Genomic DNA, 18,367 nt, shown 5'->3' on the forward strand with positions numbered 1-18,367 from the left:
ACATTTTTCATAACATTTCACCCATTATAATCTTCAAAAAGAGTAATTTTCACTAAATTTTCACATGTTAATCATAATCATTACCACACAAAAGACAAAGAAGTAAAGAAAAGGAAAACCCTAAAAGTCTCAGGTGCAGGAAATCGAGAGGAAAGGAGTCCTATGGTTAGAGAAATGAGCTGGAACTTTGGCAGAAAAGCTCATGAGGGGCAGGGGAAGGAGTCCTGCTATGACCCGATCAAGACCACAGCTGAGATGGAACCCTATATAAGTCCTGGAATATTTCTTCACACAAAACACAAGTTTTAGATACAACTCTGTGTTTTGTTACAGGTAAGACTCAAAAAAGGTTTTCCTTGAGAGAAACAGAAACCCAAGCCTTGCAACTGAAAAATCTAAATTCTTTCTATTCTATCTTCATGGTACAGGGATAGGATCAGGGAAGGACAGTACTGGAGGAAGATACAAAAGAGGCTTGAATGGTATATATAGTATTTCATTTCCAAATAAATAAATAATAATCAGATTCAGATACTTCAAAATATTAAAATGTGTCCAAGGTTTGTTATAATTTGTATTATTAATTAATTTTTTAAAAAGCAGATTAAGAAATGTTAGTTAACTTCTAATACTAATATCTGTTAAACTGGCTTGGTTTATTCATTTTTAAAAAATTTAATTGTAGGATAATTACAATATTGTGTTGGCTTCTGCCATACATCAACATGAGTCAGCCACAGGTATACATACATATACCTGAACCCACTCCCCGTCTTCTACCCCATCACACCCCTCTAGGTTGTCACAGAGCATTGAGCTGAGCTCCCTGTGTCACACAGCAAATTCCCACTTGCTATCTATTTTACATATGATAACGTATATGTTTCCATGCTATTCTCTCAATTTGTCCCACCCGCTCCTTCCCCCACTGTGTCCACAAGTTTGTTCTCTAAAAAACAAAACCCTCAGAATGGGAGAAAATAATTGCAAATGAAACAAGAGACAAAGGATTGACTTCCAAATATACAAGCAGCTCATGCATCTCAATACCAAAAATATAAACTACCAAATCAAAAAAAATGGGCAGAAGACCTAAACAGACATTTCTCCAAAGAATACATAGAGATGGCCAACAAACACATGAAGAGATGGTCAACATTGCTCGTTATTAGAGAAATGCAAATCAAAACTGCAATGAGGTATCACCTCGTCCCCCTCAGAATGGCCATCATTACGAAATCTACAAACAATAAATGCTGGAGGTGATGTGGAGAAAAGGTTTATTCTTTTTCGTATTAACAAGGAAGGGCCTGGCATGTGGCCTAGGTGTTCAGAATGATAGACAATAGCTGGGATAGTTCCTGGAGGGAGGAGACTTGCTGACAGAGGTCTGCTATCAAATATCACCATTTAACAGAGTGGCCCATGGCTGCATTTGGCAGCCAAGGGTCTGTTCCAGTTGAAGAGGCCAAATCTCACGAGTCAGAAGCTGTGACCTAAGGAAACTTAAGCACCATCTGCTTCAACTGGCTCAGTTTACAAATTCAGACCCAGAGAGATTAACTGGCTTGCTCAGTAAATGGATGATTCAAAATCTAATGCTTATGCCAATTCTACCAAGTGTTCTAAACTTGAGTCAAGAAGTAGCAGAACATTCTTGGGAAGAGCAATGCTGATGATAAAAAGTAACGATGATGGTGGTGGTGGTGATGATAGCTAATATTTCTGAGCACTAATCTAAATTCTAAGTACTCACTTTAATGCTTTGTAAATATCCACTTGATTATTCCTCGCAACAACCCACAAAATTAGGCATTATCATCATCTCCACATAAGATCAAAGGAGAACCTCTCAGGGACTCAAAGGACAGAGTGGATCCCAACCAAGGCAGTCTGACATTTGAGCTGGAACTCATAAGCATATGCTCAAGACTCAAGTGTTAGGGGAAGGGGCAGGATGAGAGGGATGGGGCAAGTGGGCGATCAATCTTTCTCTCTCAGGTTCAACTAGGGCTTATATATTTCCCATTACTACAGATGCAAAGTGTGTATTTGGCTTAGAATTTGACATCATCTGATGCCAGTGTGAATTCTACATGATTTTAAGTCAGGTAGAGATCCTAAAGCAATGATATGTCAGAGTGTAGAGGGATTGACTTATTGGACTATACCTGAAGTAAATTCCCCTAAACACAATTTTAGTTTTCATGTACATAAAGAAGTACTTCTGAAAAGAGTAAAACATTTTGCCCTCTGGTGTAGAAAAACCATTCTCACAGCAAAAAAATAATGTTTAATCCAGGATACACTTGAATAATTCACTTTATGTCGACCAAAAAAAAAAAAAAAAAGGGAAAGCAATAAGCAAACCAAATTTTTCTAGAAATGAGATTCTATTGGTTAGTGAATGTCAATAATGTTGACTAAGGATAGATAGATTTATGACTACTGTTCTCCATCCAAAAAGAAATGAAGCTTGTTAATTCTAGAGAGAGAACTACCATATCATAGTGGGGTTCTGGAGTTGGGTTACTGAGGTTACATTTCAGCTCTGTCATGCAACTATATACTGTGTGTGTTTAATCAATCTAGTATTGCTATTGCTGCTGCTGAGTTGCTTCATTCGTGTCTGACTCTTTGCGACCTCATAGACTGCAGTCCCGGAGAAGGCAATGGCACCCTGCTCCAGTACTCTTGCCTGGAAAATCCCATGGATGGAGGAGCCTGGTAGGCTGCAGTCCATGGGGTCGCTAAGAGTTGGACACGACTGAGCAACTTCACTTTCACTTTTCACTTTCCTGCATTGGAGAAGGAAATGGCAACACACTCCAGTGTTCTTGCCTGGAGAATCCCAGGGACGGGGGAGCCTCATGGGCTGCCGTCTATGGGGTCACGCGGAGTCAGACACGACTGGGGCGCCTTAGCAGCAGCAGCAGCAGCAGACTGCAGTCCATCAGGCTTCTCTGTCCATGGGATTCTCCAGGCAAAAATACTAGAGTGGGTTGCCATGCCCTCCTCCAGGGGATCTTCCCAACCCGGGGATTGAATCCCCGTCTCTTACGTCTCCCGCATTGGCAGGTGGGTTCTTCACTACTAGTGCCACCTGGGAAGCCCCAATTCTAGTATTTGGCACTCTTAAATTTTAAAAGAATGGTCAAGGGTTAATTTAAATATTACCAATTTGTCAATACTGATCCTTGGAACATCCTTACTAAAATAAAACAAAAATTCCTAGTACACATAAAATTTATTTGTGAGAAAATGAAAATCTGAAATGCCATGTTACACCAACATAGAGAACGTTAACTATAAAATTTGTCTTCCATGGATAAAAATCATAAGGTTTCCAAAGAAGCATAGGTATTATTCAAAAGGATATATACACAGATGCTTAAAAGACTTTATATCCTAAAGTTACATAACTTTTTAAGTTATTTGCAGGGAAACAAGTGAAACAAATCAATCTGATTTATGAAAAGTCAGAATTTCTTGTCTGAAACATTGAAATTCAAAGAAAAGATCAAAAAAGAACACAGACATACAAGGAAAATCAGGTTAGTAACTAGAACATCAAAACATTAAAATGTCAAAAAATAATCAAAACAAGGAAATAACAAGTGTAAAACTAATAGGCTTCCTTCACTGGAATCTAGTTACTGAGCTTTAAAGAGGCATATCTGATTGACAGAGGTCACACAATGGCAACTCACAGGTCAAACCATTTGCAGAAATGTTCTGTTTGATAGAAGAGCTATTTTTTAAGTTATAAAATCACATATCTTTTTCAGAATCCATTTTTTTCTGGTATTTTTCTTAAAAACAAAAAAACCCAGCAATGACCTGGAGCTCAGTAATTGCTCCCCTCATTGTATAAGGGTTTCTAGTTTGCACTGGTTTTACTCACCTTATTTTTATTCCTTTATAATATATTACCAGCCACAGTCAAGTGAGTTGATAAACTCTTGTTAGTGTTAGTTGCTCGGTCATGTCTGACTCTTTGCCAGACACATGGACTGTAGCCCACCAGGCTCATCTGTCCACAGAAATCTCCAGGCAAGAATACTGGAGTGGACTGCCATTTCCTACACCAGGGAATCTTCCCTACCCAGGGATCAAACCCAGGTCTCCTGCACTGCGGGAAGATTCTTTACCATCTAAGTCACCAGGTCTGGGACAAAGTGAAAGGGTTAGTTGCATTCGACTCTTTCTGACCCCATGGACAGTAGCCCATCAGGCTTCTCTGTCCATGGAATTCTCCAGGTAAGAATGTTGGAGAGGTAGCTACTCCTTTCTCTAGGGGATCTTCCTGACCCAGGGATCAAACCTGAGTCTTCTACATAGCAGGCAGATTCTTCACCATCTGGGCTACCAGGGAAGCACCTGGTAGATAAGCCCTTATCCACCATCAAATTAATTCAAGTCATGAAAGTGATCAATTGAAGACAAGTCATAAAAGTGATCAATGTCAGAAAGGACTGCAAGACTTAACATCATTAAGAATCTTCATTTGTTCACTCACTCATTCGTTCATTCAACAAATATACATTGAGTTGAAAAGTGTCAGATAATGAGCTCAAATAAGAATATAAGCATTTAGGATTTCATTTCATTAAGAAATTAGGCAGTCTTAGGCAGTCATAGATCTGGATGTATACCAACATGTATGTCATAGAGAGAACTGAGGATAAAACAATGGGGAATTTTAGGAAATGAAATGAGAAATTCTAAAAACTGCTAACAATTTGCTAATACTTGCAGGGATCTCAAAGGATGAGAATTCCAAAGAAGGAAGGGGTGGTCAACAGAGTAAAAGTATGGCTGAGCAGTGAAGGATGGCTGAGTAAAGGAAGATAGAAAAGAAAAATCATTCTAAGATATAAGTAGCACATTCCTGACATTTAAGAGGACATAAGTAGAGAAGGCAGATAAAGCCAGGTTGAGTGGTGAGAAAATGAGAGCAAAGGGCATTAAAAAAGAGTTGAGGATAGGCTGGAGGGTAGTTGTAATGGGAAATGATGGAGTCGGGTAATTGAGATGGCCAGTGAAGAGGACTGAATATGTGCAGAGAAAGATTTGGCTCCAAACAGTTCACAAGAACAATCACATGCTAGAATGAATTCTATCTAGATGGAATCAGTCAGTCAGTTCGGCCGCTCAGTCATGTCTGACCCTTTGTGACCCCATGGACTGCAGCACGCCAGGCTTCCCTGTACACCACCAACTCCCAGAGCTTACTCAAACTCATCTCCATTGAGTCAGAGATGCCATCCAACCATTTCATCCTCTGTCGTCCCCTTCTCTTCCCACCTTCGATCTTTCCCAGCATCAGGGTCTTTTCCAATGAGTCAGTTCTTCGCATCAGATGGCCAAAGTATTGGAGTTTCAGCTTCAGCATCAGTCCTTCTAATGAATATTCAGGACTGATTTCCTTTAGGATTGATTGGTTGGATCTCCTTGCAGTCCAAGGGACTCTCAGGAGTCTTTTCCAACACCATAGTTCAAAAGCATCAATTCTTCATTCTCATCTTTCTTTATAGTCCAACTCTCACATCCATACATGACTACTGGAAAAACCATAGCTTTGACTAGATGGACCTTGTTGGCAAAGTCATGTCTCTGCTTTTTAATATGCTGTCTAGATTGGTCATCGATTTTCTTCCAAGGAGTAAGTGTCTTTTAATTTCATGGCTGCACTCACTATCTGCAGTGATTTTGGAGCCCCCCAAATGGACTACCATTAACTTAAATTTTGATATCAGAGCAAAGTTAGGTGACTTTTCTGTAAACCATATCCTCAAGTTCACTTCTTGAGACACATTCTGGAAAGGTGTTTTCACTCTAAAACTTTCTTTAGTTTGCACCAAAATTCACTGACAATAAATTACAAGAGAAAATCTGTCAATAATCAGTTATGTTTTATTTTCTGGTGTTTCACTTGTGATCTCAATCAGAAAGTATTGAAATGTTTCTATTTCTTTGCCTCTGCTCGAAATGGGCCTTTTCCACAGAGGCATTTAATCCTGGACCAATGAAATCAGGTAATATTATTCTTGAAAATCTTCTATATATAATAATAATCAAGAGAAAGCAAGATTAAAGTACAAATGGTATGTTTTTTTTCAGTTTATACTAGGATGATGATACCTGTTGCCTTCCTTTGTATATTCACATTGAATATGGTATTTGTTTCAACTTTGCCATTGGAAATATCTAAGTACCTGTTCATCAAATAGGGCTCAAACAGTCTCAGTAAAGAAAAAAGAAAATCAAATGCATTTAATTCCTAATTTTCATAAGGTAATGTGCCCTGAGTAAGATGACTTATCAGGATCTGTTTCAGTTCTGTAGCTGTGAAACGGTAAGAGAGAAAATAAAACCTGCCTACTGATGTTGGTTTTAAAAATAAAAACTCCTGAATACTTTTTAGCAAAATGTTTATAATGCAGTCTCTTAAACAAAGGCATAATTTGAAATGGAAGCAAACCTGACTGTTCCAAATATTTTAGGAATTGTCCCATTGCTATCTCTTTAGTATACACCCCTGCACCTGGAATTTGATACCAAAATAAATGTTTATTGCTTATTAGTTATGCAAGTGGTTGATGTAATTTGAAAAGTCTCATAGATAGGTAGATAAATAGATATTTAATTGAGATGTGCTATTTATTGGGAAACATTGGTAGGTATTTGTCTTCTTGTCATGCATTCTGAGATGCATGGTACAAAGTCAACTGGGTTTTTTCAGTTGTATATGGGAGGCCATTCCAAATGCTTGCTGTTGAGTTTACAAGTAGAATTTCAGTGACCCTGCAGTCACACCTTTTTGAGTCCAGCCTTTCAAGCCCATCCACAGTGAATGTGAATATTCGTTACCTTCCCTTGCAACTCCTCCTCTACTCCACTACCACAGCCAGAGATGATAACCACCAACCAGAACCCCAGAGGTGAACTGCGGAAGGCTTCACTGCCTTCTCATGTATTGTCTGTACAGTCAGGTTTAGGGCTTTCAAAATTCTCAACCAGTCATCTTCCTATATGATTCCAAGTAAAACCGTCATATGTAATAGGCTTTGCAGAGACTTCACCCAATCCTTAAAGTCTTTATAGAGGTTACAATTGAGGAGAACTGTTACCAAATCAAATGAAATAAAATAATTTATTACATAAATTAACCATCAAGTCCAAAGACTACCCAAACAGATTCTAAGTTCAGCTGGAAATGGATAAAATTGGATCATCAAGGGTCTGTGTCTGATGTGAATAAGAACTAAATACCCATTATGCTAGAAGTTCAATATGGGAGACATTTATGTAGCACTCAACCAAAAACTTTGTAACACGTAATCTACTCACCCCTGCAAGGCTTTCTCTCCAAACCAATCTCCTTTTCCTAAGGTTCTAAGAAAGACTGGGTCTTCATTGGGCGAGTCTTCACGAGTGACATTAACCTAGAAAGAGAAACAATGAAAGCCTATATGCATTGCATACATACTGGATGATCAAATAAACACCAGTTAATGATGTTCACGTCATTTCGTATTTTTTTAAACTTATTTGTATGAAGAGAAAAAGTACATTATCACTAGAGGGGACAAAGAATAGTATCACAAATTCCCATGCACTCCAAGAAATAACCCCCAAATATTTTGTTATACTTTGAAGCTTTTGTCCAGAAATAATAAATTATTCAGAAATTTGAATTGCACTCAAATCCTCTTCTCTATTCCCATTTCCAACTTCCCACGAAGCAATTACTATGATGAATTTAATGAGTGCTCCTTCAGTCTTTTATCCGGTTTTTATGCATGTGTTTTTAAAATATATGAATAGCATAATACAGTATGGATCATTCTGCAACTTACACTTTTCTCTTAACATTTTAATTTTTCATACCATGCTGCTATATGTATAAATCTAGTTCATTCATTTTAATGTTTTAGTGTCTTCTTTCATCCCATATTTATTTATCAGTTGCCTTGCAGATGTATGTTTATACTGTCTCAATTTTTTGGCTTTTTTTAACATACACCTTTACGTGTACATCTCAGTTTCTCTAGGATATGCTTATCTCTTTGCTAAAAAGAATCCTTCATTAGGATTCATTCAAAGCCTGCATTCAAAGGCCAATTACATTTTCATAAAGACTTCCTGCAGGTCTCTACCTTTCTATCATCCTCATGATCTATGTTTCATTCAGTAAGATTTCTTTTTTGAAGATATAAAAATGACATATATGTCTTTATTTTACCATAATAAACAGTATGCTCATCAAAGAAATGAGTATTTCTTGGCATTCTCTATAATGTATAGTAAGCACTCAATAAAAAACAGTAAATTTCATGAACAGAAAAGCTTCATTACTATTATAACAAGATTTCTCTACCCATATAGGACTTGGGAAGCAAATGTATTTGTTGCATGAATGAAGACATAAATGCAGTAAATTGTATCTTTGTGTTAATTCACTTCCCTCTAAAGCTCTACAAATATTCACAATACTGTCTATGTGTCGTCTAGAAAGGTTAAAATTCACCTTCCTGAAAAATGTAATGAAGTAGAAAAACTAATTTCTTGAGACAATGCCAGACACTTAAACACATTTAAAAATACTATGCTTCAAGTTTTTGAATTTAGAGATTGGATGTCAAAGACCAGAATTTTTATAAGTATTAAGAAGGTCTATGCAAGGTGGAGGGAATTCAATTATTATTCTCCACTGATCCATTTGATTACTCCTCCATAAGGTGTTTCAAAACCATGGGAATGTGGTTTTTAACACTTACCACTTAGCTGTATCAGAGAGATATTCATTTGCATACTAATGAGGATTTCATGGATATAAATGGAAATAAACTAGCCTAGTGGTTCTCAAACTTCTATGTGTGTGTATCTGTTTGTGTTGGAGGGTGGTGGTCTTGTTTAAAATAAAGGTTACCCAACTCACTTGACTCTTAGTCCTGAGGTTCCGAATGAATGGGTTTTGTAAATCTGCATTTCAAAAGGTTAGTGTTTGACAAACATTGATACATTGCTTCATTTCTGAATCTCAGTTTGCTCTTCACAATGAAACAACTCAGAAAAATTATTTCTGTCAATCCTCCTGGCTGTTAAAAATAAGTCATGAACTAAGGTGTAATATAAGTTAAGCTCATTAATTCAAATTAGATATAAGAACACCTATAACTGTATATTAACATTTGGGTAACACAAACGATTATAAATTCAAATTGGCAGACTTATGCAAGCCATGGAGAAATTTCAGTGAGTTTTTAAATGTTCTTTAAAAACATGTTAACTGAGGATTTCCCTGGTGGTCCAGTGGTTAAGAATCTGCCTACCAATGCACGGGACACGGTTCTATCCCTGATCCAAGAAGATCCCATATGCTGCAAGGCAGCTAAGCCCCAGTGCCAAAACTGCTGAGCCTGTGTACCCTAGAGGCCCTGCTCTGCAGCAAGAAAAGCCACCGCAATGAGAAGCCTGTGCCCTCCAACTAGAGAATGTCCCACCTGCAGTGTGTAAGTTCCTGCTCACCATAACTAGAGATAGCCTATGCACAGCGATAAAGACCCAGTGCGCGCGCACGCACACACACACACACACACACACAAAACATGCTACTGAAATCTTAGAGACATAAAAAATGGTTCACTTATAGAATAAACCACTTTTTGCTTCTATGATAAATATGAGAAAAATCTATCTCCTACAGTTCATATATGTGAAAAAATAAGCATCTCAAAGAGCAAGAATAAAAGTTTAAAAGTTGTAGTTTCCATAGTTTTTCTTTGTATTAGTGTGCTGTGCTGTGTGCTTATTCGCTCAGTCATGTCTGGCTCTTTGCAACCCCATGGACTGTAGCCTGCCAGGTAGCTCATCTGTCCATGTGGATTCTCCAGGTAAGAATACTGGAATGGGCTGCCATGCCCTCCTCTAGGGGATCTTCCCAACCCAGGGATGGAACTCAGGTCTCCCGCATTGCAGGGGGATTCTTTACCATATGAGCCACCAGGGAAGTCCATATACATAGTGAATAATTCTAAATGTTTGCAGACACCAGTTATGAACATTTGCATCTTTATTTCTTAAAAAAAAAAAAATCTGAGGTAGAAAAAGTTATATTATACAGAGATAGCTTTCTAATCTTGATCCGTATACGTAGTCTTTTTACCTAAACTACAAAGTACTTGTAGTTTGGTCCACAAAACTGTACAAGGGAACTAGTTAGGGAGCTTTAGAGATCTTTAGTCTATTTGAACCACCTCGCCCCACAAATGAGAGAGTTATCTCATTTGGATGTGTTTTTGCTGTGTGTTACTTAAATGAGAACATCAGTGAAGAGCATCCTAACTGTTAGTGTCCCCAAAAGTTGGTTCTTTTTTCCTTATTTTCCCTTTTGTTCCATTTCTCTCATTTATTTTAGAAATTCCATGCTTTTGATTGTAATTATCCCATATCTCAACTAATACTCTTATTGCCATGAAGTGCTTTTTAGAACAAAATCACTTTTAGTTCCAGGTAGATACAAGAGGTGTATATTTTTATAATCCCTTTACTTATCTATATATTAATTTTTCTATAAAACACATGCAAAGTCTTATAATTTAAAATTTGGAGCATTTTAAAAATTATGTATAAAATTAATTAGCAATCAAAATAGAAATTAGATACTTTAAATGGGACACATAAATTTAAGCTCAAAATCCAAAATCTTTTATTCATTGAAGAATGAATACAGAATAAAGCATGAATACAATAATATCAATGTATTCAACCAACATGTTTAATGAAAAACAGCTCAAAAACAACAACAAAAAATGTTTTTATATAGATTCAGCAGGTTTTATAAGCAAAACAGTGTTTGTTGTAAAGAACTATGGAAATCGGAGATATGTGGGGGCAGACCCAGCTGGAGAATAGGGTTAAGTAAACATTTTCCTACCTGTGTGATTAATACATTATAAAAATGAGGAGTCCCCAAATCACATATTGCTCAAAAACTGGTCCTATTATACCAAAAAAGTATTCCCTAATGTAAAAAACTAACCAACAAAAACAAAACACTTTTAAGAGGTATATCTGATCATCTAGGGCATATACAAGGAAAGAAACTTTTTCTGAGCTTGTTTTGCCTGCATCTTTTGAGTCATTAGTTAAATTCAGTTGGGTAAGATCTATGACTCCCATGAGTCTGACTGACAACTGAATATTCTGTGCAACACAGTAATGAATTAGAATCCCATTCACTATATGCCCACCCCCTCCCACAAAACATCTCTGGTGAAACTTATGTTCATGATTCTCTTTCTGGTACTTCTAATTTAATGAACGTCTGTGCATGTACTCACATGCACCTCATTCCATGCATAAATACCATATGTTTACTTGGTTTTAAACTTAATATAAATATCATGCAATACATATCCTTCAACTTGTTTCTTTTGATCAGCATTCCATTTGACTTATCCAATTCATCCATGTTAATATATGTGGATATAGTTTATTTCCTGTTTGTATAGTATGCCATTATATGAATATTATATAATTTATTAATTCTTATATATATGTGAGTTTTTCCAGGTTTATGTTGTTATATTTGAGTTTTGCACTATTAACATTACTCATGAATATTTTTGCAGGTCTTGTGGTAGCCATGGGTAAGTGTTTCATTAGGATCACTACTTAACGAATGAAGAACATGGTTATAAAGTACATGCATCTTCTCTTTCACTAGGTATTAACTAGTCTTGGTACAAAGAAGTCAAAACAACTTATTAATGCATTTCTACCATCAGTGAATGAAAGTTCATTTTGTACTAAACTGTCATCAACACTTGTTGCTTTTATTATCCTATGGGCCGTTAGTATTTTTTGTGATGTATCTGATTATGATTTTTGCTGATTTTTCTATTGAACTGATTGTTATCTTCATTGATTCATAAGGTTGTAGTTTATCTTTTTATTGTGTTTATGATACTTCACACCAAACCTATTAATTTAAATGTGATCATATTTAACCATATTATTCCTTATTGATGATGCTTTAGAATTCTCATTTAAGAAATTCTTCCCTATCCAAACATGATAGAGAGATTCTCCACATTGTCTTTTGCTTTTTTCTACTTTTCTCTTTTACACTGAGGTCTGGAATTGACTTTGCTGTACACTGTGATCCAGTTTTATGTATTGGAATCTATGCTACCACTGCTCTCCTAAATCAAGTTTCCATAGGTCATGATCTTTATTTGAGCTCACTATTCCTATTCTGACATATTTACCTAGTTCTTAATAGAATTAAGACTACATTTGCTTCATTACTTCAACCTTACAATGAGTCTTTAAATCTACTAAAGTAATTCTCCCCAATATATTCTTAGTCCTTTCAAATGTTTTAGCCATTTTGGTCTTTTGCTAGTGTTTTTTAAAAAAAAATTTGCTTCTTATACAAATTGAATACTTTCTGTTAACTATATTCTTCAGTTCAGTTCAGTCGCTCAGTCGTGTCCGACTCTTTGCAACCCCACGAACTACAGCACGCCAGGCCTCCCTGTCCATCACCAACTCCCAGAGTTCACTCAAACTCACATCCATCGAGTCAGTGATGCCATCCAGCCATCTCATCCTCTGTCGTCCCCTTCTCCTCCTGCCCCCAATCCCTCCCAGCATCCGAGTCTTTCCCAATGAGTCAACTCTTAGCATGAGGGGGTCAAAGTACTGCAGTTTCAGCTTTAGCATCATTCTTTCCAAAGAACACCCAGGACTGTTCTCCTTTAGGATGAACTGGTTGGATCTCCTTGCAGTCCAAGGGACTCTCAAGAGTCTTCTCCAACACCACAGTTCAAAAGCATCAATTCTTCAGCGCTCAGCTTTCTTCACAGTCCAACTCTCACATCCACACATGACTACTGGAAAAACCATAGCCTTGACTAGATAGACTTTTGTTGGCAAAGTAATGTCTCTGCTTTTGAATAAGCTATCTAGGTTGGTCATAACTTTCCTTCTAAGGAGTAAGCGTCCTTTAATTCCATGGCTGCAATCACCATCTGCAGTGATTTTGGAGCCCCCAAAAATAAAATCTGACACTGTTTCCACTGTTTCCCCATCTATTTGCCATGAAGTGATGTGACCAGATGCCATGATCTTCATTTTCTGAATGTTGAGCTTTAAGCCAACTTTTTCACTCTCCTCTTTCACTTTCATCAAGAGACTTTTTAGTTCCTCTTCACTTTCTGCCATAAGGGTGGTATTCTGCATATCTGAGGTTATTGATATTTCTCCCGCAATCTTGATTCCAGCTTGTGCTTCTTCCAGCCCAGCGTTTCTCATGATGTACTCTGCATATAAGTTAAATAAGCAGGGAGACAATATACAGCCTTGATGGACTCCTTTTCCTATTTGGAACCAGTCTTTTGTTCCATGTTTAGTTCTAACTGTTGCTTCCTGACCTGCATACACATTTCTCAAGAGGCAGATCAGGTGATCTGGTATTCCCATCTCTTTCAGAACTTTCCACAGTTTATTGTGATCCACACAGTCAAAGGCTTTGGCATAGTCAATAAAGCAGAAATAGATGTTTTGCTGGAACTCTCTTGCTTTTTCCATGATCCAGCAGATGTTGGCAATTTGATCTCTGGTTCCTCTGCCTTTTCTAAAACCAGCTTGAACATTGGAAGTTCACAGTTCACGTATTGCTGAAGCCTGGCTTGGAGAATTTTGAGAATTATTTTACTAGCCTGTGAGATGAGTGCAATTGTGCAGTAGTTTGAGCATTCTTTGGCATTGCCTTTCTTTGGGATTGGAATGAAAACTGACCTTTTCCAGTCCTGTGGCCACTGCTGAGCCTTCCAAATTTGCTGGCAGATTGAGTGCAGCACTTTCACAGCATCATCTTTTAGGATTTGAAATAGCTCAACTGGAGTTCCATCACCTCCACTAGCTTTGTTCATAGTGATGCTTCCTAAGGCCAACTTGACTTCGCATTCCAGGATGTCTGGCTCTAGGTAAGTGATCACATCATCATGATTATCTGGGCCATGAAGATCTTTTTTATACAGTTCTTCTGTGTATTCTTGCCACCTCTTTTTAATATCTTCTGCTTCTGTTAGGTCCATACCATTTCTGTTCTTTATCAAGCCCATCTTTGCATGAAATGTTCTCTTGGTATCTCTAATTTTCTTGAAGAGATATCTAGTCTTTCCCATTTTGTTGTTTTCCTCTATTTCTTGCATTGATTGCTGAGGAAGGCTTTCTTATCTCTTCTTGCTATTCTTTGGAACTGTATTCAGATGCTTATATCTTTCCTTTTCTCCTTTGCTTTTCACTTCTCTTCTTTTCACAGCTATTGTAAGGCCTCCCCAGACAGCTATTTTGCTTTTTTGCATTTCTTTTCCATGCTATATTCTTAAGTACTTGATTTTAGAAATCATTATTAATTACACATTTTAAAAATTGTATTTTTACAATTATGTAAAGTTTAAAAATAAAATAAAATTTTAAAAAAAGTAAAAAAAAATTGTATTTTTAACTGAGTTTACTGGTATTTAGAAATACAGTAGTAGTTTTCAAAATGATTATAAAGTAACATTGACTTTTGCTATTCTTTTAGCAGAGAGTCTGATGAATTAAAATATATGTATGGATGTGTGTGTTTTAGTTGCTCAGTCATGTCTGACTCTTTACCACCCTATGGACTGTAGCCTACCAGACTCCTCTGTCCATGGAGTTCTCCAGGCACGAATAGTGGAGTGGGAAGTCATTTCCTTTTCCCGAGGATCTTCCTAACCCAGGGATCAAACCCAGGTCTCTTGTTTAGCAGGCAGATTCTTTACCATCTGAGTCACCAGGAAAGCCCAAATACACATATGTGCTCATTGCTTCAGTCGTGTCCAACTCTGCATGATCCTATGGACTGCTGCCTGCCAGGCTCCTCTGTCCATGGGATTCTCCAAGGCAAGAATAGTTGAGCAGGTTGTCATTCCCTCCTCCTGGGGATCCTCCTGACCCAGAGATGGAAACCACAGTGTCTCCTGCCTCTTCTGCATTGCAGGCAGATTCTTTACCACTGAGCCACCTGGGAATACCTGTATAGATTTGCTTAAATTCTTCTATAACTGGATATAAAACAATTCTATCACCTCATGAAATGCCTTCATGCTATGAGTTTATAGTCACAGGTCTACCTACCCCAAGTCTTGGCCCTAGAAACCAGTGGTCTGTTTTGTATCATATGTTTTATCTTTCTGATAATGTCAGGTAAATGGAATAATAAAATATTTAACCTTTTGAGACTGGCTTTTTTTTTTTAACTTATAATGCCTTTGAGATTCATTCAAGTTGTTACATTATATAGAAGCTCATTCTTTTTATTGCTGAGTAATGTTCCATTGAATGAATGTGCCACAATATATCAATTCATCCACTAAAGCGCATTTCATTTTTGGGCAATAGTGAATCAAGATTTTATAAACACTGATGCATTATTTTTGCTTGAATTTGGTTTTCATTTATCTAGAATAAATACCAAAAAGTAAAAATATTAGGTCATATGGTAATTGCTTATTTAACTCTATATAGTTTCAGAATAGTTTTCCCATTTTGCATTCCCACCAGTAACGTATTAGAGATGCAGTTGCTCTGCATCCTCACCAGTACTCAGGATTGTCATCATATATTTTTTTTTCATTTTAGCTATTCTGTTAACCACACAATGGTATCTTTTGGTTTTAATATGCAATTCCCTAATAATTAATGTAATTATAATTGAATTATATGTAAATATAATTTAATTATTATAATTAATAAATAAAATAGAGACATTATTTTACCAACAAAGGTGTGTGTAGTCAAAGCTTTGGTTTCTCCAGTAATCATGTGTGGATGTGAGAGTTAGACAATAAGGAAGGCTGAGCATCGAAATTGATGTTTTTGAACTATGGTGTTGGAGAAGACTCTGGAGAGTCCCTTGGACTGCAAGGAGATCCAACCAGTCAGTCCTAAAAGAAATCAATCCTGAATACTCATTGGATGCTGAAGCTGAAGCTCCAATACTTTTGCCATCTGATGTGAAGAGTTGACTCATTAGAAAAGACCCTGATGCTGGGAAAGATTGAAGGCGGGAGGAGAAGGTGATGAAAGAGGATGAGATGGTTGAATGGCAAAACCAACTCAATGGACACCAGAAGATGGTCAACGACTTGGAAGCCTGGCATGCTGCAGTCCAGGGAGTTGCAAACAATCGGACACAACTGAGCGACTGAAGAAAAATAGTTAACAACATTAAATATCTTTTCACATGCATATTTGTCATCTTTATATATCAGATCAGATCAGTCGATCAGTCGTGTCCGCCTCTTTGCAACCCCATGAATCGCAGCACGCCAGGCCTCCCTGTCCATCACCAACTCCCGGAGTTCACTCAGACTCATGTCCATCGAGTCAGTGATGCCATCCAGCCATCTCATCCTCTGTCGTCCCCTTCTCCTCCTGCCCCCAATTCCCCCCAGCATCAGAGTCTTTTCCAATGAGTCAACTCTTCACATGAGGTGGCCAAAGTACTGGAGTTTCAACTTTAGCATCATTCCTTCCAAAGAAATCCCAGGGCTGATCTCCTTCAGAATGGACTGGTTGGATCTCCTTGCAGTCCAAGAACCACAGTTTAAGAGCATCAATTCTTCCGCGCTCAGCCTTCTTCACAGTCCAACTCTCACATCCATACATGACCACAGGAAAACCCATAGCCTTGACTAAATGGACCTTTGTTGGCAAAGTAATGTCTCTGCTTTTGAATATGCTATCTAGATTGGTCATAACTTTCCTTCTAAGGAGTAAGCGTCCTTTAATTTTATGGCTGCAGTCACCATCTGCAATGATTTTGGAGCCCAAAAAATAAAGTCTGACTCTGTTTCCACTGTTTCCCCATCTATTTCCCATGAAGTGATGGGACCGGATGCCATGATCTTCATTTTCTGAATGTTGAGCTTTAAGCCAACTTTTTCACTCTCCACTTTCACTTTCATCAAGAGGCTTTTGAGTTCCTCTTCACTTTCTGCCATAAGGGTGGTGTCATCTGCATATCTGAGGTTATTGATATTTCTCCCGGCAATCTTGATTCCAGCTTGTGCTTCTTCCAGTCCAGCGTTTCTCATGATGTACTCTGCATATAAGTTAAATAAACAGGGTGACAATATACAGCCTTGATGCACTCATTTTCCTATTTGGAACCAGTCTGTTGTTCCAAGTCCAGTTCTAACTGTTGCTTCCTGACCTGCATACAAATTTCTCAAGAGGCAGATCAGGTGGTCTGGTATTCCCATCTCTTTCAGAATTTTCCACAGTTTATTGTGATCCACACAGTCAAAGGCTTTGGCATAGTCAATAAAGCAGAAGTAGATGTTTTTCTGGAACTCTCTTGCTTTTTCCATGATCCAGCAGATGTTGGCAATTTGATCTCTGGTTCCTCTGCCTTTTCTAAAACCAGCTTGAACATCAGGAAGTTCACGGTTCACATATTGCTGAAGCCTGGCTTGGAGAATTTAGAGCATTACTTTACTAGTGTGTGAGATGAGTGCAATTGTGCGGTAGTTTGAGCATTCTTTGGCATTGCCTTTCTTCGGGATTGGAATGAAAACTGACCTTTTCCTGTCCTGTGGCCACTGCTGAGTTTTCCAAATTTGCTGGCATATTGAGTGTAGCACTTTCACAGCATCATCTTTCAGGATTTGAAATAGCTCAACTGGAATTCCATCACCTCCACTAGCTTTGTTCATAGTGATGCTTTCTAAGGCCCACTTGACTTCACATTCCAGGATGTCTGGCTCTAGGTCAGTGATCACACCATCATGATTATCTGGCTCGTGAAGATCTTTTTTGTACAGTTCTTCTGTGTATTCTTGCCATCTCTTCTTAATATCTTCTGCTTCTGTTACATGCATACCATTTCTATCCTTTATTGTGCCCATCTTTGCATGATATGTTCCCTTGGTATCTCTAATTTTCCTGAAGAGATCTCTAGTGTCTCCTATTCTGTTGTTTTCCTGTATTTCTTTGCATTGATCACTGAAGAAGGCTTTCTTATCTCTTCTTGCTATTCTTTGGAACTCTGCATTCAGATGCTTATATTTTTTCCTTTTCTCCTTTGCTTTTCACTTCTCTTCTTTTCACAGCTATTTGTAAGGCCTCCCCAGACAGCCATTTTACTTTTCTGCATTTCTTTTCCGTGGGAATGGTCTTGATCCCTGTCTCCTGTACAATGTCACGAACCTCATTCCATAGTTCATCAGGCACTCTATCTATCAGATCTAGGCCCTTAAATCTATTTCTCACTTCCACTGTATAATCATAAGGGATTTGGTTTAGGTCATACCTGAAT

At 37.7% G+C, this 18,367-nt stretch overlaps 1 protein-coding gene across 4 annotated transcripts in view; it reads right to left on the reverse strand.

Annotated features, from left to right (window-relative positions):
• PRKG1 (protein kinase cGMP-dependent 1) overlaps window positions 1-18,367 on the reverse strand; it is a 1,428,274-nt gene that overhangs the window by 238,664 nt on the left and 1,171,243 nt on the right. For all 4 annotated transcript variants that reach the window (XM_025274139.3, XM_025274138.3, XM_044935211.2 and 1 more), the window contains one exon: window positions 7,354-7,448. In XM_025274139.3, the coding sequence (XP_025129924.1) occupies window positions 7,354-7,448 (95 nt within the window). The remainder of the gene's footprint in view (window positions 1-7,353; window positions 7,449-18,367) is intronic.

This window comes from Bubalus bubalis, chromosome 23, assembly GCF_019923935.1.
Source record: "Bubalus bubalis isolate 160015118507 breed Murrah chromosome 23, NDDB_SH_1, whole genome shotgun sequence".
Lineage (NCBI taxonomy): Eukaryota > Metazoa > Chordata > Mammalia > Artiodactyla > Bovidae > Bubalus > Bubalus bubalis.